Raw genomic sequence first — 10,299 nt, forward strand, 5'->3', positions numbered from 1 at the left:
GGACAGCATTTTGGAGATTTACTCACTGAATGTTTACTTGCATTTACGTAATGGGCAAGTATTTTGAAGGCTGTTTGTGTCACCATGACCCCAGAGTGACCCTGAAATGGAGACCATCGAGAAACATGGCTCTTATTCCGGCCATTGTAAACGTATTTCTTCAACTTTGAAAGATAGAGTGGAAATCAAAAGGTTACGCAAGCGGTTCCTATAGCAAATGACAGACGCCATCGTTCTTGTCATGGGACATCAACCCTGTGCTCTCTTTTGTAGCTACTTCACCAGAATAGATTCTGAAAAGGGCGCTTCTGGTTTGAGAAAGTTTTTAAAAAGTGGCCGGTTGGTAATTTGTTCGCATTAAAATGTAAGAAACAATACAAACTCGCATCCCTCCACTCCCTCCCCTCCGCCAGAAAGTCGAGTACGTGACAATGGGGAAAGAAGTTTGTGTTCTGGCGAATATGATACATGGACCTTTACCCCCCTTGGCGGAAATACATCATCTTCCTTCCTTTTTTCAAGCACTTCAACAACATAACGTGCTCCTTTTTCGCAGCTACTGTCCTTGCCACGAATGACGCTGTTTTCCCGGAATGCCTACTTTGGCCTCTATGCTAATGACCCAAGTCACACGATCGCGCGGAAGTTCCAGAGTCAGAGTACATAAAAGCCACACTCCGTCGAATCCAGATACAGTGAAGGTGAACCAGACTCGAAATCAACTTCTCAAAAAAGGAGTTAATTTTCTTCTACAGTTTTACGCGCGCTCCAGTTTTTTTATCACATCGACAGGCTCGAGAGAAGAACCTACGTTTCCTGAACAGTTTATTTATAATAGTGTGCCCTAGCCAACCGGACTTTCATCGAATCTTGGGTCAGATATTTTGGCTTCTGACAATGGCTGATCATCGGCAACAGTCGGTTATATCTATTCTGCTGTGTCTCTACCTTTCGTCGTTTGTGACAGCGGATTCATCCGTTGCACGTGGAGTGGTGAGTAGCATTCAGACTTTTTAAAATACTATTTTACTTTCACCGGCATTCTTTCATGGTCGTCCAATATATGCTGTGCCCTTAATGACCAATGAACTGCGTGGTTTAGATAACCCCAACAAGTCTGCAAGTTTTCAGCAGTGTAAATGTTGATCACAAGCTCTAAAAATTGGTGTGTTGCATACTCGGAGACGGACTTCCTGCAAAGTTTTTTTTTGTCAGAATTTCATATTGACATCATTTTCCTGGTAATTCTTCGGTAAGTTTACACCTGATACCTATACCCCTTACCCGGACTTTGCTATTCATACCCGATGCACGCAAGAAAAATCGGAATGCAGTCCAAAAATACACGAGAACATCAGGATGTAGTCTACGAATGCGTTTTCAAACTCTGAGAACATAAACGCGGTTTGTGGTTGTTGAGGGCCTGAAAACGCTCGGTGTGGCTCTAGACCATACCCAGTAAATATGCACAGTGGTGAAAACCACACTCGACATACGCATTGTAAAATTACTGGCACCAGGTTTAAATAATTTCTCTGTTTTTCATTTTGTCGAATGACACGTTGAGCTAGTGACATTTTCGGATCCTAGAATTGTTCACAAGGAAACCGACCTGTTTAACTTAATTCACACCGAAATAAAATGGGCGTTCATTTCTCCATACCTTTTGGAATGAGACTGACAGTGGTAGATGCTTTCTGTTCTGAGACAAAATCGTATACAACATTGTCCTTAATTTCTGACTTTAAGCTTCATTTCTTTTGGAGGGAGTCGCAAGAGTTCATATTTTTGATCGTAACAGGATGGGTGCTGGCACTTAATTCCCCATTAAAAGAAAACCGGAAAAAATATTGGGGTTGTCAATTCTTCTTTAACTGTCGGGTCAGAGGTGATCCGCCATTGATAAGCCTTGCACCGGATTATCTTTTCACATCATTTTCGCACCCGTGGAAAAAACTGTTGTCAGACAGTGAATTCACAGAGCAAAAACTTGCGTTGATTTTCAAAAGGAACGTTTGACTCGCGTCTGCCTGGTATCTTCCACAAGTAATTCACGAACTTACCCATAGTGCAAGTTAATTTCCATGGCAATATCGGCGACAAAACCATATATGGTCATAGCAATAATCACCCGACAGACTGTCATGTTCTGAAAACCTAATAATAAAACAATCAAACAAACCAGGGAACTGCTTTCATGCAACCCAGAGTACACTTGATAGCCACATTCGACTGATGTCTAACACCGGAAAAGTCGTGCGTCGGCGCGGTTTCCTGTCCACGCTACAGAAATAACTTCTGAAGAAACAATGGAGCCATTCCCCCATGTGAATATTGACAAAGGTACACTCAGCTGACAGACTCGTGGCGGGGGAGGGGGCATCTGCCCCTCCTCTGTCTGTACACAGTTAAAAACAATGAATGTACATTCATCATGACACACGTAAGCAATGGCTCCTGAACTCGTCCTTTATACATGCAACCTGCAGCAAGTGTAAATAGTCTAGGATCTCGTTCTGGCGTTCGCCCATACTCCAGGAGAAGGCCAAAAGACGACGGCGAGATCCCAGACTACAGGTGTAATGGCCCTCTCATGTGACATGAAAAAAAAAACGCCGCCAAAATTTGAAAAAGCATCATGACGTGGTTCTGAACCCCCTCCCCTGACTTTGACGCAGTTCTGCCCAACTGTGGCCATACATTTCTTCCACTTGTCGTTTTAAGTGTCTGACCTCCTTTACTTTGGAGACCGACACATATCCATTGCAAGACGAATAAGCGTCCGGCGCTAGCAACACATGTGCAGTTTTCAATTTTCCACTCGATCACGCATCTCCTTTGTTCTCCGGACATGTTGATAATTACTAGATATCTACGATTAAAGTCAGAATGAACAAAGGAACGCCGAACAAGACAGATATAAAGTAAAACTGACATCCTGTTTAGTCATGGAATATACAGCGTTTTAGATATTATACAAAAGAATATTTCACTGTTCGGCGTCACTAGACATCGCAAAAATAATGGCCACTCTGGTGAAACGAATTATTCCCAGTTTATACAAAACATTCAACAGTCGCACATTCGTCATTCCGTTATGTCCACAAACCTTCAATGAAAATAAACGAACTGTTTCCGAAATATTGAAATGTGAACCACTGAATAAACGGAACATGACCGGAACACGGCCCAGTTTGATCTCCCTTTTCCGATAGGCAAGTTGACTGAAATGAGAAATCTTTCATCGATGAAGTTACCTTATAAGTTCGATTGCGCAAATTCAAAGCAACAACGACATCGATTATTGTTATTATTATTATTATTATTATTATTAGTTTTTTACAAGAATTACTTAATTTCCTGTTAGTCTGAAACAATGGTCTGACAGGCAATGTTCAAGGTTAGCACTGACTCGAACTTTGAATTGTACAGTGTCGTTCACCCAAAAACTGCGGAAACTCTGATAATCTCACAGTGACCGTCTGACGGAAGCGCCATGTGGATGGGCAGTTTTTGCAAAATTATTCAATTACAGGAAGATTCCGGACACAGATAACATTGTTTTCACTCTATTGAAACACGTCGTTTTCAGATATTGTTTATTTTTCTAACCGCGGGGTGTGGATAGAGAAAATAAAGAACGCCAAATTAAAGAGAAAATAATCAGTTGATTGGTGTACAGTAGCCAAGACCATGGATGTAAAAACACGTAGGAGTCCACTGCAGGTTTACAGTCGCCATACTTTGGAGGTTGCACGCATGCAACGCGCGTGTTTCTGTTGCCGCAGGCACTAAATAGGTGACTGGTGTCATTGATTAATCGTACAGTTTATTCCCGGACTTCTGTTTGATTTAATTTGTTCGACTGGAAGCAAAATTCTCAGGTCAGGCCACACACAAACACGAACAGCAGATGTCTTCTCTTGACAATTGAGACTGATCACATTTCGTAAATTCCGGGATGCGATATGTATACACGGGTTTCACACTCTGGGGGAACAGTTACCGCCAGGGCAAGTTGAAGTTCGACGGAATTATGGCGTTGACATTATATCTGGTGCACTCAACGACGATTACTGCCAGTGACGATGGGGGAAAAACAACAGAGCAAATTAATGAATCTAATGAATTGTCTATAGTTCCAAATAAAGTCACTAAAGAAAATGTGAAGTTTTCCAGGCTTATCTTCATTGTAAACAACCAAAAATATAAAAGGGAAAGCGATCAAAAAGTAAAGCTTAATTTTGTAAAGGTTTAGGTGGTTACATATCTTATTTAAATTCAGCACTTTTATACCTTTCCATTTATCTCTGACATAAAATGACTTCGCTTATTTACTCAGTCGTATCGAAATGTCACGGTTCAAAATGGCGCTCTGTTCTACTCGGAACCTCTGGCTTCTTTGCAGCCACAGCAAGTGGTGTTATCTCCGTCAGAGGGGTTTGATTTCAGCGTTGCAGCTTGGAGAGAAAATAGACCTGACTATGGAATGTTTCTCGATACATGAATCGAAAGTCACCGTTTATCAGTTTGGGTGTTTCATATAAAGTGATGCTGGTTGGCTAATTTAGCAATTATCGTTTGAGCTCAGTATTTTTAATTCCATTCTCTGACCATTCTCTCTCTCCTCTCTCCCTCCGTAAGCAGGACTACCTCATGCGTTTTGGCTACCTCAAAACTCCCGATCTTGCCTCTGGGCAACTGCAGACACAGGAGGAGTTTGAGAACGCCGTGAGAACCATGCAGAGATTCGCCAACCTGCCCGAAACCGGCGAGCTCGATGCCGACACCCTTGCCCAGATGCAAAAACCCCGATGTGGTCTACCCGATATCGTTGGGACCTCGGAGAGTGCTCGCAAAAGGAGATACGCCCTGGTTAACAGCAAATGGGACAAAAACCACCTCACGTACAGGTAAAGAAGTAATCTTCCTCATTCACAGATCTGTACCTCAGACACGTCTTAAGAATTGAAGACAAAGCTCAGAAAGCCTTAGGAGTGATTAGTTGCTCCCAGTCAGTATTATTTTTGAACCCTTCAACCCCGTTTCTCCGTGTAAAGGTCAAACTTTACCAAAGAAAACGATAGCATTGGGCCACACCATAGTAATAGTGAGGAATACCATTCCTCCGGTCTAGTGTTGTTTGTTCACTTTCTTGACAATCGCAAACTTCCAAGGCTTCAAACTCTCGTATCACAAATCAACATGTATGAGTGACATATCATATGTATTTTAGGACGTCAAATTCTAAAACATGAAATTCGTTTGACGTGAACAGTGACATTTCCGTCGTAACAGGTAATCACGAAATTTAATGGATCAAATTTTACAAATTCAGATGCTCAATAAATCAATTGTAGGAAAATATATCCATGATTTCTGATAAGCTGCAGAGAATGGCAACAATAAAAGATGCCTTCTGCCAAAATATATAAGGAGTGAGATTTCAATTTGTCTGAAACTTTCTTCGTCTTCCATCGCCAGAATTGAGAATTTCACCCCTGACCTCAATCCCGAGCAAACAAGAACAACCATCCGTAAAGCCTTCGACGTTTGGCAGGACGTGACTCCACTGGTCTTCACAGAAATCTTCCAGGGCATAGCTGACATCAGGATCCAGTTCCGGCGAGGCTATCACCAGGACGCCGCTCCCTTCGACGGACCCGGCGGAACTCTAGCGCATGCATACTTCCCTGGCCAAGGCATCGGAGGTGACTGCCACTTTGACGACGATGAACCTTTCACAATCGATACATACGAAGGTAAAGAAGCCCTTGATTCCGCTAGAAAAGTTCATATTACCGTTAGCCTCGGTCAACAAAGACACGATGTATCTCATAATGTCAAAGTTTTGAACATGAAATGTGCACTAGTTTAGGCCTTATTCATTTAACTCGTGATTAACCTAATTGTATGTGTTTATCAAGTTTACCGAAATTAAAAAAATTGCAGTGAAATAACGAAATCCTCTTTATGACGATGTTACGTCGTCTGTTACTAAGTAGCCCTCTCTCTCTCTCTCTCTCTCTCTCTCTCTCTCTCTCTCTCTCTCTCTCAATATATTATAATCTTTTATTGGGATGAAAAGCAAAGTACACGAGTCTCGCATCATTAATCAACGGTTTCCTTTTTTGATCTAACAGGTATCGACCTTTTTCAAGTCGCTGCTCACGAGTTCGGCCACAGCCTTGGTCTCGGGCACTCTTCGGTCCCCGGAGCGTTGATGGCGCCCTACTACCAGGGCTACAGACCAAACTTCGAACTCCCAGAAGACGACAGAATTGGAATCCAGACCCTGTATGGTACGTACAATCTGACCGACAAAATGGGTGAAACATTTTCAACTGTAATGTCCAGAATCTGCTATCAGAACATAAGAATCCACAACTGAACTTTCCTTGATCGACAATTAAATTTTCAAATATTTATCTATTCCCAAATGGCTTGTATTCACTACCAGAATGATATTCAGTAAGGTCAAATTCCCTGCAAGGCTAACAGATTTTTGCGCAATGTAACTGAGCCAGCCATGTTGTGTCTGAAACTTACTTCTTAAACACATGTTCAAAGAGACGAATCACAGTCACCTGTGGTCTATTCCGCTCTGCGTCTATATCTGCGCCCTTTAGACGTGCGTACATATGTCTTGTTCTCATGCATATGTACATATATGTAGACGCAGAGCGGAATACACAACAGGTGACTGTGGACGAATAGACGAGTTGACGGACAGGAAGTCAAGGCGATACAGACATGCTTTGAACTAGTGAGGGAGAGGAACTTGTGCAAAAAACGAAGGGCGAAAAGTATTGTTCTATTTTTTCCTTCTTTTTACGTGTTTTTTTCTCCCATACCATGTTAGGTGCGCCAAGTGGTGTTACGTCTAAACCAGAAATGCCGGAGATAACCGAAGAGGCAACGGAAGCTGTTGACCCAGTGAAACCCACGATGGAGCCTTGCACAGCTGGCTTCGACGCTATCGGCATGATCAGGAACGAACTCTTCGTATTTAAGGTGAGTTCTATGTTAAGCGTGTGTGATGTTCTAAACTGCAGTACCCGTACAGAACACCAAATCGAGCAAAGTCGCCGTGTTAAACGTAGAGTATTTACGGAGGTGTGACAGCTATCTGAGATCTCGGTATCAGTTCAACGTCTGGGCCTTCGAAGATTATTCTTTCACCATGTCAACGCGTTAGGAACCGACAGCAGAAGATGTTAGTAGGCGATCGGCATCTTCATTTGTGATATGAGAGAGAGAGAGAGAGAGAGAGAGAGAGAGAGAGAGAGAGAGAGAGAGAGAGAGAGAGAGAGAGAGAGAGAGAGAGAGAGAGAGAGAGAGAGAGAGAGAGAGAGAGAGAGAGAGGGAGGAGAGAGAGAGAGAGAGAGAGAGAGAGAGAGAGAGAGAGAGAGAGAGAGAGAGAGAGAGAGAGAGAGAGAGAGCTATCCGAGACTTCATCATGCGTAAACTATTTTCTTGTTTACCTTTTTGTGACTGTAGGATGACATGTTCTGGAGGATTCGCACCAAGGGGCAGGCATTGTCCGGATACCCAATTGACATCAAACGCTTCTGGTATGACCTACCTTACAGCATTGATGCTGCCTACGAACGCCACGACTACAGAATCATTTTCCTGAAAGGTGAGATGATCTCATCTCTCGTTTACAAAGAGTCGTTGAAAAAATGTTACCCTTCGCGGCCACTGGACGAAATATCCATATTCTTCGATGTCAGTTTCTGAATATGCAACTCGTATCAATAGTGCTAATGTTGGTCACGGTACTTTCACGAGTGCGTTTTGAGAACTCGCTTGGTAAAGGTAGCAAATGCGAAGCGACACAAATTTCTCGACTAGAACAATTGAATAAATGTGTTAGATAAAAGAAATGATATCTTGCATTTCTAATATTTTAGAATTTTCATCACAGTGCTCATTATCACGACAAATCAATATCAGAATAGCGTCTAATTATTAAAATTCTCAACAGCAGAACGATCATCTTGATCGTATATTTGATAATTTATAAATTAAATTTCACATGGAACGAAATCACAAAACACGTCAAAAGGTAGCGACAGTTAACCTTTGGTGTAATTTTTGATAAACGTTTGAGACAACGATATTCATTGGTCATTGTTCTTTTGCCAATCAGATTCCCAGTACTGGACGTACAGATCCAACTATCCCGAGGCCTCGTCACCTCAGTACCTCAGCAACCTGGGCCTGCCGAGAAACATCGACGCCGCTCTGGTCTGGGGTCAGAACGGCAAGACATTCTTCTTCAGGGGAAAGAAGTACTGGCGCTACGACGAATACAACGAGAGAGTGGACCCCGGATACCCCAAGCTCATCTCTGAGAACTGGGTCGGCATTCCAAACGACATCGACGCCGCCTTCGAGTGGACCGACGGTAAGAACTGTGTGGCTGTAGGCTACCAACGGAGCATATTTACATCTGATTGTATGAGAAAGCCACGTGCCTCCTCTTGTGTCTACCCTATATATAGGTCATGACAAACATAATGTTGACAAGTATGAATAAAGTTTGAAGAATCAACCTCCCCCTATTACCCCTCTTCTTCGCCAGATACCATCTAAAGGTATTTTTAATACACCATCGTCTTTCATTGTTTATTGCGGCAATAATTATTTTGCTCTGAAAGGAATCCAATAGCCTAACTTATGCATCTCGTAGAGCACACAACCATACCTCACAATCATTTGTTTGTTTGTTTGTGTGATAACAACTATTGTAACTAACACCCCTTTCTTTCTCTCTCGCCCATATTAGGTTTCACCTACTTCTTCAAGGGTGACAAGTACTGGCAATTCGATTCGGCAAAGATGAGCGTCGTTCCTGGGTACCCACGTAACGCGGCCACCGATTGGTTGGGATGCCGCAGCTTAAATCAGGAGAAACCAGAGGACGACACCAACGAAATCGAAGAGGACTATCTCTCGTCGGCGCCCGTCTTGAAAATGACGTCAGTGCTTGTTCTTACCGCAGCCACACTCGCTGTCTTTCTTTAACGGGAACATTACCAAATCCAAGACTCAAGTCAAGATAGAAAATCCAGATCTCTATCATTTATTGTATAATTGTATTTAATTTTCATATTTAAAGATCTTATTTCTGCATTTACTAGCCAAAAACTTATGTACCATGCGTAGCATTCATATACCAAATTTAATTTTTGTCGGTTGTTGTGAAAGAAGGGTTGATTATGTTCTATATTGGACTCATTAATGTATATTTAAGGAAGTGTATTCACGTGATTTACAGGTAAATACAACTGAAATGTATCGATGGGAAAAATACCGCGCTTACTTTTCTCTGACAGATGGTTGCAGTATCAAGAATACACACTTGTAGGGTTTTTTTTAATTCACATTTGCCCTTCTGGTAATGAAGGCAATAGAAAGAGGAATGCACAATTTTTGAAATTTCTGTCATGAAAGGAAGACTTTCGTATTGCGATTTTTTAGTAATTTTGATTGTAATGAAGTTTGTTCATATCACTACCAAGAATCATCGCGAAAGAATGGCTGATTTTCCCGTAAACTCTAGCTCGCCGCGACGACCTGTTAACCTGGCCCCGGTGCGCTGCACTGCACTGCGATATCTCTTGCCCAGTCATGCGCCATCAACGGTACAGTGACGCAAGACGTAATGGGGTTGTCCCCGCTGTCTGAAAGGTAATGTTCAACAAGGCACGAGTTGCGACAGACGCACCCATCGAATTTCACTCTTGTATTTCTAACAAAGAATAGGATACGGAAATTCTCTCGGAGCAGGCAGGAGGGAGAGTGTGACCAAAACTATCGAATGATCTCAGGAATTGTGGCCGTTCATGAAGGCCAGTTATTCTGACGTGAGAAACAGTCAGGCCAACTTGAACGTTAAAACCAATATCTGTAGCAAGAGGCGGACAAATTTACAAAATCAAACCGTTTTGATTTGTAAAATATTTCATCATTTTTGGATGTCTTCGAGGAAATCGCATCCAATGCGTCAAAATTGTGAATCGGATGAAAAAGTACAAGCAAAAGTAAAAACTTTTGTCGAACACGAAGTGTTCGGGTCAGTAAATGCTATTTTGCATGTATTTATTATTTATAGTAGAAGACTGGTAAACGAAGAAGTTTAATTTCTTCGATGACTTTTGATTAGTTTTTGAACAGTTTTTAAAACCTTGCGGGCAAGGAACTCCTGTGTATTTAATTGCTGTTTTGTTTTTCATAGTCCTTATTTGCTATTGTTTTATTAAGAGGTCGTTTGAAGACAGAAAATTTCTT

At 42.1% G+C, this 10,299-nt stretch overlaps 1 protein-coding gene across 2 annotated transcripts; it reads left to right on the forward strand.

Moving 5' to 3' along the window:
* Positions 1-690: 690 nt before the first annotated feature.
* LOC139144987 (matrix metalloproteinase-14-like) lies at positions 691-9,942 on the forward strand. Of its 2 annotated transcripts, none has more exons than XM_070715869.1 (8): positions 691-993; positions 4,648-4,913; positions 5,485-5,762; positions 6,144-6,302; positions 6,863-7,014; positions 7,501-7,642; positions 8,156-8,413; positions 8,795-9,942. In XM_070715869.1, the coding sequence occupies exons 1-8, from the start codon at positions 898-900 to the stop codon at positions 9,031-9,033; spliced, it is 1,590 nt and encodes a 529-aa protein (XP_070571970.1). In that variant the 5' UTR covers positions 691-897; the 3' UTR covers positions 9,034-9,942. The 2 variants fall into 2 exon arrangements, with proteins under 2 accessions (XP_070571970.1, XP_070571971.1); XM_070715870.1 differs by having other exon boundaries at positions 706-993; positions 4,645-4,913.
* Positions 9,943-10,299: the final 357 nt, after the last annotated feature.

The sequence above is a fragment of the Ptychodera flava genome, chromosome 12 (assembly GCF_041260155.1).
Source record: "Ptychodera flava strain L36383 chromosome 12, AS_Pfla_20210202, whole genome shotgun sequence".
Classification (NCBI taxonomy): Eukaryota; Metazoa; Hemichordata; class Enteropneusta; family Ptychoderidae; genus Ptychodera; species Ptychodera flava.

Excerpts from the sequence above, each read along its gene's own strand:
- LOC139144987 (XM_070715870.1), top strand. The coding sequence starts at position 898 with ATGGCTGATCATCGGCAACAGTCGGTTATATCTATTCTGCTGTGTCTC. Across the intron at positions 5,763-6,143 it reads CACAATCGATACATACGAAG|GTATCGACCTTTTTCAAGTC; the intron begins GTAAAGAAGCCC and ends TTGATCTAACAG. Across the intron at positions 7,015-7,500 it reads ACGAACTCTTCGTATTTAAG|GATGACATGTTCTGGAGGAT; the intron begins GTGAGTTCTATG and ends TTGTGACTGTAG.